General features: G+C 38.0%; 2 protein-coding genes across 2 annotated transcripts; one reads left to right on the top strand and one right to left on the bottom strand.

Annotated features, from left to right (window-relative positions):
- Positions 1–54: 54 nt before the first annotated feature.
- On the top strand, positions 55–4,274 carry LOC147293789 (protein unc-13 homolog). The gene is made up of 4 exons (XM_086231596.1): positions 55–618; positions 1,292–2,626; positions 2,723–2,909; positions 3,103–4,274. Exons 1-4 carry the CDS (start codon positions 55–57, stop codon positions 4,080–4,082), a joined length of 3,066 nt encoding a protein of 1,021 aa, XP_086087722.1. The 3' UTR covers positions 4,083–4,274.
- A 212-nt stretch (positions 4,275–4,486) lies between these two features.
- Positions 4,487–10,795, bottom strand: LOC147293790 (protein NRT1/ PTR FAMILY 5.2-like). The gene is made up of 4 exons (XM_086231597.1): positions 10,601–10,795; positions 8,512–8,729; positions 5,980–6,545; positions 4,487–5,681 (listed from the first exon to the last, which is right to left on the bottom strand). The coding sequence occupies exons 1-4, from the start codon at positions 10,716–10,718 to the stop codon at positions 4,820–4,822; spliced, it is 1,764 nt and encodes a 587-aa protein (XP_086087723.1). The 5' UTR covers positions 10,719–10,795; the 3' UTR covers positions 4,487–4,819.
- Positions 10,796–16,813: the final 6,018 nt, after the last annotated feature.

The raw sequence follows: 16,813 nt of genomic DNA on the forward strand, positions 1-16,813 counted from the left end.
GACGCCGACCAAACACCTCTACCTCCACCTCATCGCCGCCGCCGCCCCGCCAGAATGGGCCACCACGCGCGTCGCGAGTCGCTCTGCAGCTCCCTCCTCGCTCCCCGCCCCGACTACCACGACTCCGACCCCGACCTCGTCTGGCCCTTCGGCAAGCTCGACGGCATCGACCGCAACGACGTCCGCGAGACCGCCTACGAGATCTTCTTCACCGCCTGCCGCTCCTCCCCCGGCTTCGGCGGCCGCAATGCCCTCGTCTTCTACTCCAGCCACGACAATAAAGACAATAACAGCGACGGGTCGGGAGGCGGGTCCGGGTCGGGTAAGCCGAGCGGGGTGGTGACGACTCCGACCAGCCGGATAAAGCGGGCCCTCGGGTTGAAGATGCTGAAGCGGTCCCCGTCGAGGAGGATGTCGTCCGGAGTAGCGAATGGTGGCTGGTCGAATCCCTCGTCTCCCAGGGAGAGCGGGTCGTCTCCCGGGATGTCGTTCACGATGCCGCCGTCGAGGCCGAGGCGGCCGATGACTTCAGCCGAGATCATGAGGCAGCAGATGAGGGTCACCGAGCAGAGCGACAGTCGGCTTCGGAAGACACTCATGAGGACCCTCGTTGGACAAGTACGTATGTTACTATGTATGTACATTCATCATCATGATGCATATGCATGCATGTGTGCATTGTTGCAAATCATAAAAAATAGGTCTCTTGTCATCTTAATTTAATTGATTATGTCTAGCTTGTACTATTTCTATATCAAATAGCAATAGAGTGATGACAGAAGACATGATAATATAAATTTATTCGCATTTTAAAGGAAACCAGTTAGGGAGTTGACAATGCCAAGCTGCATCAATTGGTATTTAAGTTGTTAATTGAAACATCAAATTGTGTTCTTTAGAAATGTCCTTCTCCTTAGGGGAGAATTCAAGTTTTCAACATATTGTAAGTTGAAGTAGACTAAAATAGGCCGGAGTAAGTTAGAATAGACAAGAATAGTCTAATCTAGAGTACATGAATTAACTTGGGTTAACATTATAATATATTATTCGTAAAATTTTTACTTATCTAATAAATTTTTTTTCAAGAGTAGCAAAAGATTAAGTGCATAGAGTTTGACACACGTAGAATGACACAAAGTTGTTTGGTTTGGTTTGATTTTGATCCTTTTAACTTGCAAGTACGTGTTGTTTATATATTCAACAAAAAAAAAAAACAAAAAAAAAAACAAAAACAAAAACAAAAACTGTGTTGTCGTTGTTGTGGATGATGTATATATGTAATTATGTACAGATGGGTAGGCGAGCAGAGACGATAATCCTCCCACTGGAGCTCCTCCGTCAGCTGAAACCGTCCGAATTCAACGAGAGCTCGAACGAGTACCACCACTGGCAGAAGCGGCAGCTGAAGATATTGGAGGCCGGCCTCCTCCAGCACCCCTCCATCACGCTCGACCGCAGCAACACCTTCGCCATGCGCCTCCGCGAGATCATCCGCGCTGCCGACAACAAGCCCATCGACACCGGCAAGAACTCCGACACCATGCGCACCCTCTGCAACGCCGTCGTCTCCCTCTCCTGGCGCAGCTCCAACGGCACCCCCACCGACGTCTGCCACTGGGCCGACGGCTACCCCCTCAACATCCACCTCTACGTCGCCCTCCTCCAGGCCATCTTCGACATCCGCGACGAGACTTTGGTTCTCGACGAGGTCGACGAGCTCCTCGAGCTCATGAAGAAGACATGGTCCACTTTGGGGATCACTAGGCCTATTCACAATGTCTGCTTCACTTGGGTTTTGTTTCAGCAGTACGTCTCCACCGCGCAGATTGAGCCGGATCTGCTGTGCGCGGCTCATGCTATGCTTGCTGAGGTTGCCAACAATGCCAAGAGGCCGGATAGGGAGGCCATTTACGTGAAGATCTTGAGTTCGGTGTTGAGCTCCATGCAGGCCTGGTCGGAGAAGAAGTTGTTGAGGTACCATGATTATTTCCAGAGAGGGACTGTTGGGCAGATTGAGAACCTTCTCCCTTTGGCCTTGTCATCCTCCAAGATTTTGGGTGAAGATGTTTCAATCACGGAAGGGGCAGGGGTAGGGAAAGGTGGCATCACGGTGGTGGACAACTCCGGTGATCGCGTCCAATACTACATTCGCTCTTCCATGAAAATAGCTTTTGAAAAGATTATGGAAAATGGGAATGTGACCCAAGTGCAAGAGGAGAAGGTGACTGAAGCTTTGCTTCAATTAGCACAAGACACAGATGAATTGGCTTCCAAAGAGAGGGAGAGCTTCAGTCCCATTCTCAAGAGGTGGCACACAACTGCAGCTGGAATTGCAGCCGTGACACTGCACAACTGCTATGGAGCTGTGTTGAAGCAGTACTTAAATGGGGTGTCCACACTCAAAGCTGAGACAGTTGAGATATTGCAGAGGGCAGGAAAGCTAGAAAAGGTTCTGCTCCAAATGGTGGTTGAGGACTCTGCTGACTGTGAAGACGGGGGCAAAGCAATCGTCAGAGAGATGGTTCCGTTCGAAGTCGATTCCATCATATTGAACCTCTTGAAGAGATGGATTCACGAGAGAATGAAAAGAGGGAAAGAGTGTGTTAACCGAGCAAAAGAAAGCGAGGTAAGTACAATAATTTCAAGCTTTGGATTTTGATCTAAACGTACTTCATAATGTATGAATTTGAGCTTAAATGAACAAGTTATCTGTGTTGTTCAGACATGGAATCCAAAGTCCAAATCAGAGCCATTTGCACAATCAGCCGAGGAGCTAATCAAATTGGCCAAGGAAATTGTGGACGACTTCTTTGAAATCCCAATTGGAATTACAGAAGACTTGGTTCAAGATCTTGCTGATGGTTTGGAGCGTCTCTTCAAGGACTATACTTCATTTGTTGCTGCGTGTGGTAAGAGTCACCCTTTCATATTAAGTATCATTCATTTGTCACCAGTTCATTCTAAACTATATAATATGTTCTCTAAACTTGTCAACTTGGTATTTTTATTTTCAACAAGATATTCATATATGGAGATGCATGATATGTATGTGTTCATATATAGTATGTTTGTGTTAAATCTCAATCAAAGTATTTCTCTCAGGTTCCAAACAGAGTTATATCCCCACACTTCCACCTCTAACAAGATGCAACCGAGACTCGAAGTTCCTCAAGCTGTGGAAGAAAGCTAGTCCATGCAGTATTGGAGGAGGAGAAGATTTTCACCAGAATGGAACAAATGAAGGCCACCATCCTCGCCCATCAACAAGCCGAGGAACACAACGCCTCTACATCCGCCTCAACACCTTGCACTATCTCATTTCCCACCTTCATTCTATTGACAAAAACCTTTCCCTCTCCCCTCGAATCATTCCTCCCACACCACGCAGCCGGAACGCCAACAACAGGAGGCACAACAATTCTTCTTCCTACTTTGACGTTGCCAACTCAGCCATCCAAGGAGCCTGCAACCATGTATCAGAAGTAGCTGCCTATCGCTTGATCTTCCTTGACTCGAACTCTGTATTCTATGATAGCCTCTATGTTGGAGATGTAGCCAATGCACGAATTAGACCCGCATTGAGAATTCTCAAGCAGAATCTTACTCTCTTGTGTGCAATTCTCACTGATAGAGCTCAGGCCTTGGCAATAAGAGAAGTAATGAGGGCTTCCTTTGAGGCATTCCTTATGGTTTTGGTTGCTGGGGGAAGCTCCCGAGTGTTTTACCGGAGTGACCATGAGATGATTGTGGAGGATTTCGACAGCTTAAAACGGGTTTTTTGCACTTGTGGAGAAGGATTGATAGCAAAGGATGTGGTGGAACATGAGGCGGAGACAGCAGAAGGGGTGATAGATTTGATGGGCCAGTGTACTGAGCAACTCATGGAAGATTTCAGCATAGTGACTTGTGAAACGAGTGGGATTGGAGTTGTGGGATCAGGGCAAAGACTCCCCATGCCTCCAACAACAGGAAGGTGGAATAGATCAGATCCAAACACAATATTGAGGGTGTTGTGCCACAGAAATGACAAAACAGCAAATCAATTCTTAAAGAGGACATTTCAGCTAGCAAAGAGGAGATGAGGAAAATCATTTTCCATGTACAATTGAAGCAGAGAGTTTGTAACTATGGTGCATTATAGTACTAACTTCCAGTACAGGAACCAAAAAGAACATGTGAGGGAAATGTGAGGGGGCAGATTGTATCCAAATTTACCGGACTTTCAATGCTAAAAATCAAGATATTGCTGGGGGATCGAGAGATGATTGTACTATTTTGTTGTCTTGATGTGCAAGGCATTGTTAATCCTCATTCGCAGTTGGGACAAAGTTGAATTGTATCATAGCCAGTGCACAACTGCAGTTTGTGAAGATAATGCTTCTTTTATTATCCTAGTTTGTATGTAGGTCATGAAATTTAATCCAAATTAACAAACAAATTGAAATCTAAATATATTTGTCTTAAAACAATGAGTCCACGAAACCAATAAAAAACAAGAGCAGCTACCACCATCATTCATAAGTATTGACAAAAGTTTCAAGAAATTGTTTCTGTTCAGATATTTTAAGCTATTCTGCTCTTGATTTGATTTTTCTGACAGCAGGTAGTACCATATATTTCAACTTTTTTTTTTTGTACTTATATTTAACACTTTCCTTGACAGTGTAAAAGCAAAACCAAACATACACTAGATTGATCCACCATCCCAAGCTAGCTAGAAGCTCTGTTAAAGACCTGTCAACAAACAGAGCTGAGAACCATGAGCAAGTTCACTTTTTTTCTTCAATTTAGTTGCATAAGCCATTTACTTGCCCCATGTCTAGTTTGATAGTCTGTATGATGTCTCCTTCAGTTCTTCTGTGAGCACCATTATCGAATCCGAAATTTCAGCCTTGTACACATACATCTTAGTCATAACCAAGAAGAAAATGAGGTTGAAGAAGTTTAGTATGGCAAAAAATGCATAGTAGTAGTCAAGATGAGAAGCGTTTAGGTTGTTCAGAATCCATCCTCTGTGACCATGCTCCTTAGTGATGTGAGAAACTGTTGAAAGAAGGAAACTACTAAGAAAGTTTCCCATTCCCAAAGTGGTCATGGCATAAGAGGTCCCAAGACTCTTCATACTTTCAGGTGCCTGGTCATAGAAGAACTCAATCTTGGCAACCTCTAGAAAAGCATCAGCTGTTCCCATAAGCACAAATTGGGGAAGCAAAATCAATATGGTTAAAGGAACTTGTCCACCATTTTCAACTACTCCATGATCCTTGGCCACACTAAGTCTATGCCTCTCAGTGAGAGATGCAACTACCATAATTAAAATGTGGAGAACCATTCCTATTCCCATTCTTTGAAGGAGAGTGATTCCTCTTGGATTGGTTGTCAACCTTCTCATGATCTTGACAAAGAACCAGTCGTAGAGCACGACACAGATGAGCATCGATAGGGTTACAAATCCAGTTAAACTTGCAGGGGGGATTTGGAAGCTTCCAATTCCTCGATCAAGGGTGGTGCCTTGTTTGACAAATAGGGTATTAATCTGTGCAAGCATGGTGCTTGGTACAAATGTAGCAACCAAGATTGGGACCATTCTAAGCATTTGCTTGGTCTCCTCTACTTGGGTTACTGAGCATAGCATCCATGGACTAGTTGAGCCTGTTTTCACTGAAGCTTTGTTGAGGAACCTGCATGAATGCACACGTTACAATCTTATTCAGAACAGAGCTACTTAAATTAAAGGGCTAACTCCACAACTATATAATTTGTACCTTGGCTGATTTTAAGGTCTAGATTTAGATACTTATGAAAAGTTTCATCTTGGATTTTGCCTGAAATATGGGTAAAGTTTTATACAATATTTATATTGTTCAAGAATTAGAGAATCAAACTTAAAGCTCCAACATACCCTCTCAAATGCCCAAATCACCATTACTATGGTAGCTAGGATATATAGTATAAGTAATTGCACTAATGTATACAAACCTTATCGTTGGTGTGGAATCAATTCTGAATTTTCCTTTCTTTGTATACTCCTCCATGTCAAGCTCATAAAGCTCCTTAGGGTCACGTGGGAGAGTCACACTCCATTTCCTTAGTGCAGCCACTATGACCTTAGCCATCCTTGTAAAGGGACTCCCTGTTGGGACCTTGTGTCTATAGAAGGGTGTGCCAGCCAAGAAGATTAAAACAGATATAAGAAGCCCAAGTGTTGGAAGCCCAAATCCCAAGGACCAGCCCACATTGTCTTGTATGTAGACAAGAACTGTGTTGGCAAAGAGTGTCCCAAAGAAGATGCTGAACATCCACCAATTGAAGAAGGAAAGCTTTTGGGCCTTCTCCTTGGGCTCAAAATCATCAAATTGGTCTGCACCAATGGTTGATATATTGGGCTTGGTCCCACCAGTCCCAATGGCTAGAGTGTAGAGTGCACCATAGAACACAGCTAGCTGTAATGTGGATGCCTTCTTACAGTTCTCCACATTGGCATCTATACAGTGAGGTGGTTTTAATGCAGGAAGTGTAACTGCTAGGGTTAACACACACATTCCCTGCAAAAGTTCTAGTGTTAAATCCATATGCAGGCGTGTATAATTATCTAAACCATATTTGAGGGAGGGGAAATTCGAATTGAGGATGAGTAAATAATCTTTATTATATATGATCGAATTGAGCAATTTTTTATTACTATTTTTGAGTTAAAGTTTGTTTGATTAAAAAAAATGGTTATATTTTGTTTGTGATCTCTTGAATTTTTCTTTAATCTAGATAAGGATGCCTTCTGGTTCTAGATATTGAGTATTGTATGGGTTGTCACGCAATGACAGTGACTTCAATTTAATTGGTCAAAGAGGAGAAAGATATTTAAACTTTAGTTGAATCCAATAATTGGTTCTGATATGGACCATATGGTCTTATATATATGAAATTAATGAATGAGATTATTGAAAACAAGCTAGTATACCAATAAAAACTTTGCTGTATAATTGAGCCACATTAAATATTTATTTGGCAGCAGTTTGCTTCTTAGATTTATATGCCTGTTAGCCTGTACCTACGTGTATTTTTCTTACCCTCAACTGTCCTAATTCTCAACATCATCTCCACACGGAAACGATTCTCTGTTTGTTTTTATGTGTTTGTTTAGTACTTTTAATTCTAACCGTACATTATAAATTAATGAGTGAATTTTTTTATAACTTATTTAAATTTGATAATAAAGATTAAAAATAGAGCAATGTTTGGGTCTTTCTGTTTGAGGACTACATAACATTGTCCTTATAGTCAATCAAATGAGCCCATGATGGGGTCCACCATTTCAACTCTCTTTTTTCTCTCATGGTGGAGCTTATTTAATTGGCCACGAGAACTCAAGCATTTTTCTTAAAATATAATCATTAATAATTTTTTATTTTATAAAAATAGCGAGATGAAATTAAAAATTAAGCAAAAACAAATCCGAATCTCACCGGATCCTAGCTTGACTAATGTGTAGGACCACATTACATCCACACGATTACATCCACACGCGTAGATAGTTATGTGGACTTGGGGAGTTGACTCAAGCAACGTACAAGAAATATTGCTGCTCTTTGGACTAAAATGTAGAAGATAATGACCGGTGCCGGCCGACCTGAGGAGAATTCACAATAGCAGTCCAAACTGGGACCTCTAGATGACAACGACATCTTCCTACTATTGCCTTATAAAACAGATCTTTCCAAGTCAAAGTTTCATGTAGACCAACCACTCACCAATATTTCTCATTGACTAATTCTATATATATCGACAAGTTTGAAATTTCAATAATATATATTATTGCCATGCATGCAATAATATTTCTCATTGACTAATTCTATATTCTATATAATATTGTTCCACGCTTAATTAATAATTAAATGGATCTTTGTTAACTTATTAGGATTTCTAGAGCTTAATTTGCTAATGTCATTAATTAATTGACCATTTCAATCGTGATTTATGACTGATTACGAACTATTGATAACTCTTCTGTACTTATCTTAAGGTCTATATCATTCGACAGTTGTCAGCCTACCAGTGATGGCTAGCTGTTGGCGTTTCTCATAATTTATCAGGATAGAAGTAAAACGAAAATGTTCTCTTCCTTGCTAGACCTATAATTTGGAAATATAATAATTAATGTTATATAATCTGATTATGAATATGAAGTCTAATCATCATTAGGTATAGTGGATCTCATCGAATCTTCCTTTAGTAGAGTAGATTATAAGTCTAAAATTCTGAAGGGATCAACAACCTATATATTTTAATTGTTGGGGTCATTGTGTAAATTCTTCACAATACTTTATAGAATACTACAAATAATTTCTAAACTGTTTTAAAAAATGCGTAGAGCCACATGCAAACTGGGGGGTCATTTATGGCCACTTCAGGCCCACATGCGATTTCGTCATTCATAAATTATATTGGCTTCTGATTAATCGTAAAGTGGAATATATTGGTTTGACTTAGATATGTGGGATTTAGAGGACTTACCGATAGATAGATAATGGATGCAGTGAGGAAGGTCCAATAACGACCAAGATGAGCGTCGGCTACATATGCACCCAAAATAGGAGTGATCCAAATGGTACCAACCCAGTTGGTCACATTGTTGGCAGAGGTGACTGTGCCTTGGTGAAGCTTTTTTGTCAAATACAGGATCAAATTTGATGATATGCCATAATATGCCATGCGTTCAAACACCTCATACACTGCAATGCATACCGAGTCAAAGAAAAAGCAATGTGAAAAAGGGTTGCACGCAATAAAAGCCATATGCATGATTGGCATGCATGCATGCAAATATGCAAGTTGGTGATAAGGATATATATGTACGTATGTATATTCATGATCAACTTGATCGAAGACCATGCATTAATGTGTGGCATGTGATAAGGAGCTGGTTTCTAGTGGACTATACTCTTGATATTGATGTTCATGCATGTATGTGAAAGAGTTGAGGACAAAATAATACATATCTCGATCCTAAGATATCAAAGAGTCAAATTAAGACCATACATATATCTCTATTGATTCATTTAGTGGCTAAGATATAGATGACTGTTTGATTCATTTAGTGGCTAAGATATAGATGACCATCTATATTTAGTGGCTAAGATATAGATGACTGTTTGATATTTAAATAATTATTGCAGGTTTAAGTACTTGTGGGATAATGTTAAGAGATAATTAGGCTTGGATTTTTTTAAAAAATAATTTTTAAATGGAGATCGAAGGTGTTTTAAAATTTATAAGAAAATCTTTTTAATTAATAATAAAGTCCTTTAATTTATAAGAAATTTTTTTAAATTCATAATAAAGTCCTTTTAATTTATAAGAAATTTTTTTAAATTTTTAATAAAATTCTCCCCTGATTTAAAGGGTATTTCCTCTCTTAAAGTGTAGAGCGGGTTTTATAGAGATTGCATGTTAGATTTTAACTTCATGGCTCAAAATTCCAGAGTTAAAATCTAACATAAAGTCATCAAAAAAGAAAAATTTAAAAATTTAATTAAAAATTATAAATTACTACCGATCTTATTTTAAGAAAGATTCATAAAATGAATTGAACTCTAAATCTTCTTACCATTAATTAATTTGTGTTTTTCAATGTTTAACTTCATAAACACCAATGGGACAAATTAATTAAAAAAAGTGCAAAAAATAAGTAAAAGATCGAATCTCTTACATGTGAGTCATGTGACTGACCATGCATGTGACCCATATGGCAGGTGCAATTAATGCTTATTTTGTGTTTTGTGACATTGTGTGTGTGTGCGTGTGTGTGATGGGTAGGTGTAAATGCAAATAGTGTTATATATTTAATTACTACGTACGTTTGGCTATTATGGGAAGTAATTAATAGAGTGAATAATGCATGATAGGTATGCAAGTAGGAGCTAGCAGTACAGAGAGATGAGATTGTTAACTATATGTATGCAAGTAGGAGCTAGCTAGCTAGCAGTACAGCAGGGAGAGATGAGATTATTAACTATATGTATGCAAGTAGGTACTGAGATAGTGAGAGATAGGTGAAGGTTGGGTACCCTACTCATCATTAATCATGAATAACTAATCAAATTAATCAATCAATAATATTGCACAATTAATAGCTAGCAACAAGTGCTGTTATAACTGTAGTTTTTATTTCATTTCATTTTTTATATCTTCTACATGCAATTTTTCAGGAATAGAAAATGAATTAAATTTCTAGCTACAACTATCCATATGACAAAAGAGATATATAACTAGTGAATTGGTTCAGATCAAATCAGACCAACTTTGGCCAAATTACTTCTCTTCCAAAGAAAGATCGAACAACCATATATATGAATTAATAAAAACTGCTAGCTAGCTATTTTAACATACTACTGCAAATTTGTGTAAATGCCTCAATTAAATTAATTAAGAAAGAAACATCTATACTGCAAGAAAGACTTTGATATATATATATATATAATGGCTTCCAAGTTTCATGGAGCTAGACACAGCAACTAAGGCAGTTCTTCACCCAAAGTTCTTGAAAGTTGGCTGCTTGTCCAGAGAGAGAGAGAGAGAGAGAGAGAGATGAAGAGGGAGTTACCAACAACAAAGGAGCAAGCAGTCCATCCACCTCTCTTGGATCTAAGGACAGGGTTTCCTTTAAGATCCACTGTACCATCTTGTGTAAACTTATCATCCACCCCTTCTTCAACAGCCATATATCCTTTCTTCCTTTTGCAGCTAGCTAGCTAGCTCCCGGTTCTGTTTTATATAACTCGTCTTCACACTTCACTGCCCATCTTTTCTTCAAAACACGCTTTTTATAGACCTCAGTTGAATGTATATAATATATATTTTTTTCTTGGAAATTATTATTCTATGAAATAATAATAGAGAAATGTTATCCACCTTCTTCACCGACCTTTTCCTTTATTATTCTTATTTTACAGTGTAAATTCATGATTAGAACCGTTTACTTTTTAAATTTAACTATGAAGATTATTTCTTCAAAAAATAGACAGTTATGAAGATCAACCAAATTAGAAATTATTTGGTTATGTAGTAACTGTGATCAAACAAATAGACGGTTTTAGTAATAATTTAATTCACCATTTGTTTATATGATAACGATATATTATATAACCAAACGATTTTCGATTTAATCGATTTTTTTTACATAAATGATCTTCAAATAATTATATAAAAAATGAACGGTTTTGATCATGAAAATACACTGTGAAATGAGAGTAATAAAGGAGAAGGTCGGTAGAGAAGATGAATAGCATTCCCCATAATAATATACCCCACATCCACTAGATTTGTTCACCAAATTTGCTTGTTAAATAATATGTAAGTGCACATATTTGTTAAAAATAACAAAATTTATGCAAAAACATTATATAAAATTTTTATGATTTTATAGCATATTCTAAGGCCATGTTTGATGTCTATGATTATATTAGATATGTTATCTTACTAATTTGAAGATATATAAAAGGAAAATTAAAGGCTAACTTCTAATTTTTGTCCAAGTTGAAAGAAGAAGATGCATTAGTTATGAAGTACACTTATCCATTCCAATTCCCACAAAATGGTAGGATATCAACCCCTTAATTATGACTAATCTGTTTTCTTTCTTCAACTTGAACAAAATTTATTAGTTAGCCTCCATTTATTCCTTCAATATACTTGAATCCAGTGAGTTAACCTATTTAGTCCAATCTTTAGCACCAAATGGTACCTTTATATACACTGGTGGATGCAGGATGGGGTCAATGGGGTCAATTGACCCCATGAACCCAGAAATGTTGGGATTGAGGAAAAATTTGACCCTATGAAGCTTGGGTCTTGGTGGTAGGTGCAGGGGCAAGAATGCAAGCAAGGTGTTTGTGTAGATGTCTAAAAGAGAAAAAAAGACCAAAAGAAGGGGAATAAAGAGTGCGTCACGTGAGATGCATCGTGGACTTCTTAATTTTAACCCCATAACGGTTAATTTCTGAATCCACCACTGTTTATTTATAATTTATATTCCCTAACGGTGTGTTTGGATGAGGAAATTGAACTCGGAATTTCATTAAAAGTCAGAATTTGTGAAATGACAAGCTTCAATTCCCTTGTTTGGTATTATGGACAAAGAAATCTTAAAATTCTACGTGGAAAAAAAAGTGGAATTCGGAAGCCATAAATCCCAATTTTAAATTCCATCTAAATAAATGTCATTTCCAAAATTCCAAGATAAAACACAGTTACCACTACCATATATCATCACCACAACAACCCTCATTGCCAACTACCTCGACACCCCAACACTGTCGGCCGGCCTAGAGGGGGGGGGGGGCAGTGAGTGCAACGGCCTAGGCCCAGCTTCTAAGGGTACCAAAAATATATTTTATTAGTTTGAAAATTTATAAAATCTTGAGAGGAATACAACGTGATTTGCTACCTTTGAGATTAAATGATGGAAACTTGGCCCGCCACCTTTGAGTGATTTGCTATGAGTTGGAAAGGATTAGTTTTGTTTCCTATTCATAAAAAAAGATAGGGCTAATACAGAATGACAAGAAGAGGTTTGACGGTGGAGATAAAAAAGAAAGACTTGGGTCTGCCATTTCCTATACAGAAAAGAAGAGAAAAACTAATATGAGAGGGAACAAGATAACGAGGCAGTGCGGGGAAAAAAAAAAAAAAAAAGGAAGACCAGGCAAAAAGAAACAAAGAAAAAAACAAAGGAAACAAGAGGCGTGCGCCCCTCTCTTGACTTTGGTTCTTTTCCAGTTTCCTAGTGAGTGAAGAAAGGCAATGGTGATAGAAGAAAAGGCTAAGCATGTACAAAAGAGAAAAAGGAGGTGTGGCGAGACAGAGAGAGAACAAGGAGGGGGAGCCTCTGGGCTTCCAAGGCTCTAGAGCCGCACTAGGCGGAGGAGACCACGGCAAAGCTAGCTAGTAAGGAACTTGAATTTAAGTCTTAGCCGCACCACAGATTTTGAATTTCATCATGCCTAATTAGTTAGCCAAACAAAAAATTTTACAAATTTTATGACTTTAAATTCCATCATTTAAAATTCCGTCATTTAAAATTTGCTTAGCATTTCTAAACTTCCTCGTCCAAACGCACCATAAGAGTTTATAACTAACTTAATAACTTTATAATTTATATTCCCTTTTTAGATAAAACTTTATTATTTATATTCCTATTATTAACATGATTATTTTCGAATCATTACATATACATTTCAGGATAAAATGCTAACTACATATACCTACATCTAACCAATTAATTTATTCTCATGCACCAATTTTCTCTCTTTCTGTTATAATGTTCATCACATTTCACATACATATATATATCGTATGTGTAAGATATTTCTAACATTTATTATATATGAAAAGTCAATCGAATTTTCACCAACAAAGTAATTTTTTGTAAAGAATGATATAACAAAACTGTTCACCCGGTCACCAAAAAATAACAAAATGTGCGGTAGATCGAAATCCCAAACAAGAAAGTAAAATAATATATCAAATTCTTAGATTAAATTTTATCATACGAAAATTCAACGATAGTTAAACAGCAAATTTAATAATCCATGGTGACCACGTAAGAATAACATGTCAAATTTGTTTGGCAGCATTAGTTTGTAAGCAGATTTGGCTGACCCGCAAAGGATAAACTTACAAATTATTGCACAATAATTTATCTTTATTTATAGATATTATAATAAATCTCAAATTTTTAATTTCAAATGGTGATGTGATAGGTAATATTGTACAATAAATAAAATTTGCCAATGCACAGACTACAGAGACAGAGACTCAACAAAAGGAAACTGGTGAAACTTTTCAATTTTCCAAAGAAAAGAAAAAGGTGGTGTGGGCCAAGGAATAAAATTTCGATGGAAATTTTAAAGAAAATTTCAACGAAAATTTCGAAGATTTTTAAATTTCAACAAAAATTAGACGAAAATGACAAAAATTGCTATCAAAATACGGAAATTTTAAATGAAACTTTACCCTAATGTTTATTTAACATATTATCTACTAAATTTATAAAAAATATTGAAGAAACCAAATTATATAGTAGGTTTTATGTGATATAAAATGAATATAATGCACGCTGGAGACAAATACTGTTAAATAAAATTAGTATATTATTTATACTATATAATCTGTACACTAAACCCTATGTATTTTATAATCTATATTCTATATTTGTTTAGGATATGGTATATGATATTAGGGTTTAGGCCCTTTAGGGTATTTTAAATTATTTTTTATATAGAAATATATTATAGTTTACTAGTTTAGAGTTTAAAAATAACTAAACGAAACTCCAAAACGGCCAAACGAAACTCCAAACCATTTTTTTTCTTTACAATTGCCCAAAGGCCCCAAACCCAAATCAATCCTAAACCTTTTAATTTTTTTTTTCCTTTTTTTTTTTCCTTTTTTTTTTCTTCTTTTTCTTTTCTTCCTTTCCTTTCCTTTCTTCTCCCCCCGAGTCTCCAGTTCAGCAGCTCCACTGTTTTTTCTTTTTCTTCTCTCTCTCTCTCTCTCTCTCTCTCTCTCTCTCTCTCTCTCTCTCTCTCTCTCATCTCCCCCCTGTCGCCCCCTACCATCGCCTCTTTCTCCCTCGATCTCCCCCCTGCCGCTGCCCTGCCGCCACCCCTTCTTTCTCCCTCGATCTCCCCCCTACCACCCTTTGCCACCACTCCATTTTTCTCCAAAAACTCAGCCTTCCAAAACTAGATCTCAGTCTTACCGCCGAAAATTTCGAAAATTTCGACGAAATTATTCCGAAAATTTAACAAATATGGGTTTCGATTTCGACATTCCAAAAAATTGAAATTTAACACCTTGGTGTGGGCTTTGTGAATTAGAGAGTCCAATATTAAAGTGGACTCTGTTTTGGATCAATTCCTTTTCACAATGGGATGGATTGCATTCTCCATTTTCATTGCCATCCTCCTCTCTTTATATAGTCATTACCTTCTCAACATCATGTTGCGATAATTGCCTATAAATTAGCTGTAATTAGTAGCAGTGATTGGTGACAATAATTGTGTGGTTAGCATTGATTAGGAATTAGTCAACTTACTTAGTTTGTCCTTTCCTGTAATTATTCTTTCCTATAATTACGTTGCTAGGATTGTATATATGCCTCTATGAGAGATGAATACAATATCATAGAATTAATCCCCAACATTCTAAAATTCAAGTTGGTATCAGAGCCTAGCTTGAAAGAACGCTGCCGCATTGAAACTTTGCAGCAGTAGTTCATTCACAACCGTTCCTTTATTTATCATGGGCAAGGATGCTACAAAGTCATCTAGAAGCAAACATGTTCCTATCATTGTTCAATCAGAGGGATCGGGATTGAATACAGGGATTACTCTAACGTAATCAAACTATGATGTGTGGTCTCAAATAATGGAGATGCACATCGCTGAAAGGGAGAAACTCCACTATATTCGTGGCAAGACTAAGCCACCCGCAGAATCAGAGGAAGGGTATGACAAATGGTATGCAGAAAATCAGAAAGTCAAGAGATGGTTGTTGATGGCCATGGCTCCAGAAATTATGAAACAATATCTTCGCTTACCTACTGCTCGAGAAATTTGGAATGCTCTGTCAAAGGCATTCTATGATGGAACTGATGAATTACGAGTGTTCACTTTGAACCAGAAAGCTTTCACAGTCTGACAAAGTGGAAAAACCCTCTTCGTGTATTATGGAGAATTGACTGAAATTTTTCGTGAGTTGGACCACCGTGACAAGGTGGTCATGATACATGCTGATGATGTTGAAGCCTACAGGAAGTCAATTGAAAGACAAAAAGTGCACATATTTCTCGCCGGATTTGAGGGTGAGTTTGAACAGATTCGTGGAGAAATTTTGAGAAATGAACCTGTACCTGAATTGGCCGGAAGAATGTTATGCCCTAGTTTGTCGTGAAGTAGCACATCGTGCGACCATGAATGGAGAAGCAGAAAATTCTGAAGCCTCCGCCATGGTGATGCAAAATCAATCCAAGCAGGACCGATCTCACCAAAATCGGTTCCGTACTTCTAAACCCACCAATGGCATAGAAAAACCTTTTTACAAGTGCACTCATTGTAATCAACCTGGTCATACCAAGAGCCGATGCTATGAAATTTTGAGGTACCCAGAATGGTGGGATCACAGTCGTAATTCAAGGAAAAGAACTTCCAGTAAAAAATCTACAGCTGCGATTGCTGAAACAAAGATAGATGAAGATGATGGGGTTGCTGAAAATGCCTCTACATTGGTGGCAGCTGTAGGTAACAGTGGTAAGGTTTTGAATATTTCTGCATCTGTTTTGAACAATACATGGAGAATTGATTCAAGTGCAACAGACCATATGACATTTGATTCTAGATAGGTCTCAACCCTAAAACCATCCCACAAAAAATATGTCTCCACTGCCAATGGTACTCCAACCCCAGTTATTGGGGAGAGATCCTTGTCTCTTACTAATACCTTGAATTTGGATTCCGTGTTAGTTGTTCCATCTTTAGATTATAACCTCTTGTCGGTTGCTCAAATAACTGCTTCTTTATGTTGTGTTGTCATTTTTTGGCATGACTTTTGTGTATTTAAGGACATCCAAACGAGGCAAACGATTGGTTGTGGTGTTAGGCGAGGGAAGCTGTATTACTTGGACATGGTGTCAAGGAGTTCAGACAAATTGTGTCAGGCCCTGATCATGGAAGGTTCTAAGGGGGAGAAGAGGCAATCTGATATCTGGCTATGGCATCGATGTTTGGGACATGCTTCCTTTGGGTACCTAAAGAAA

This window comes from Dryas octopetala, chromosome 2 (genome assembly GCF_963921425.1).
Source record: "Dryas octopetala chromosome 2, drDryOcto1.1, whole genome shotgun sequence".
In the NCBI taxonomy this organism is placed as follows: Eukaryota; Viridiplantae; Streptophyta; class Magnoliopsida; order Rosales; family Rosaceae; genus Dryas; species Dryas octopetala.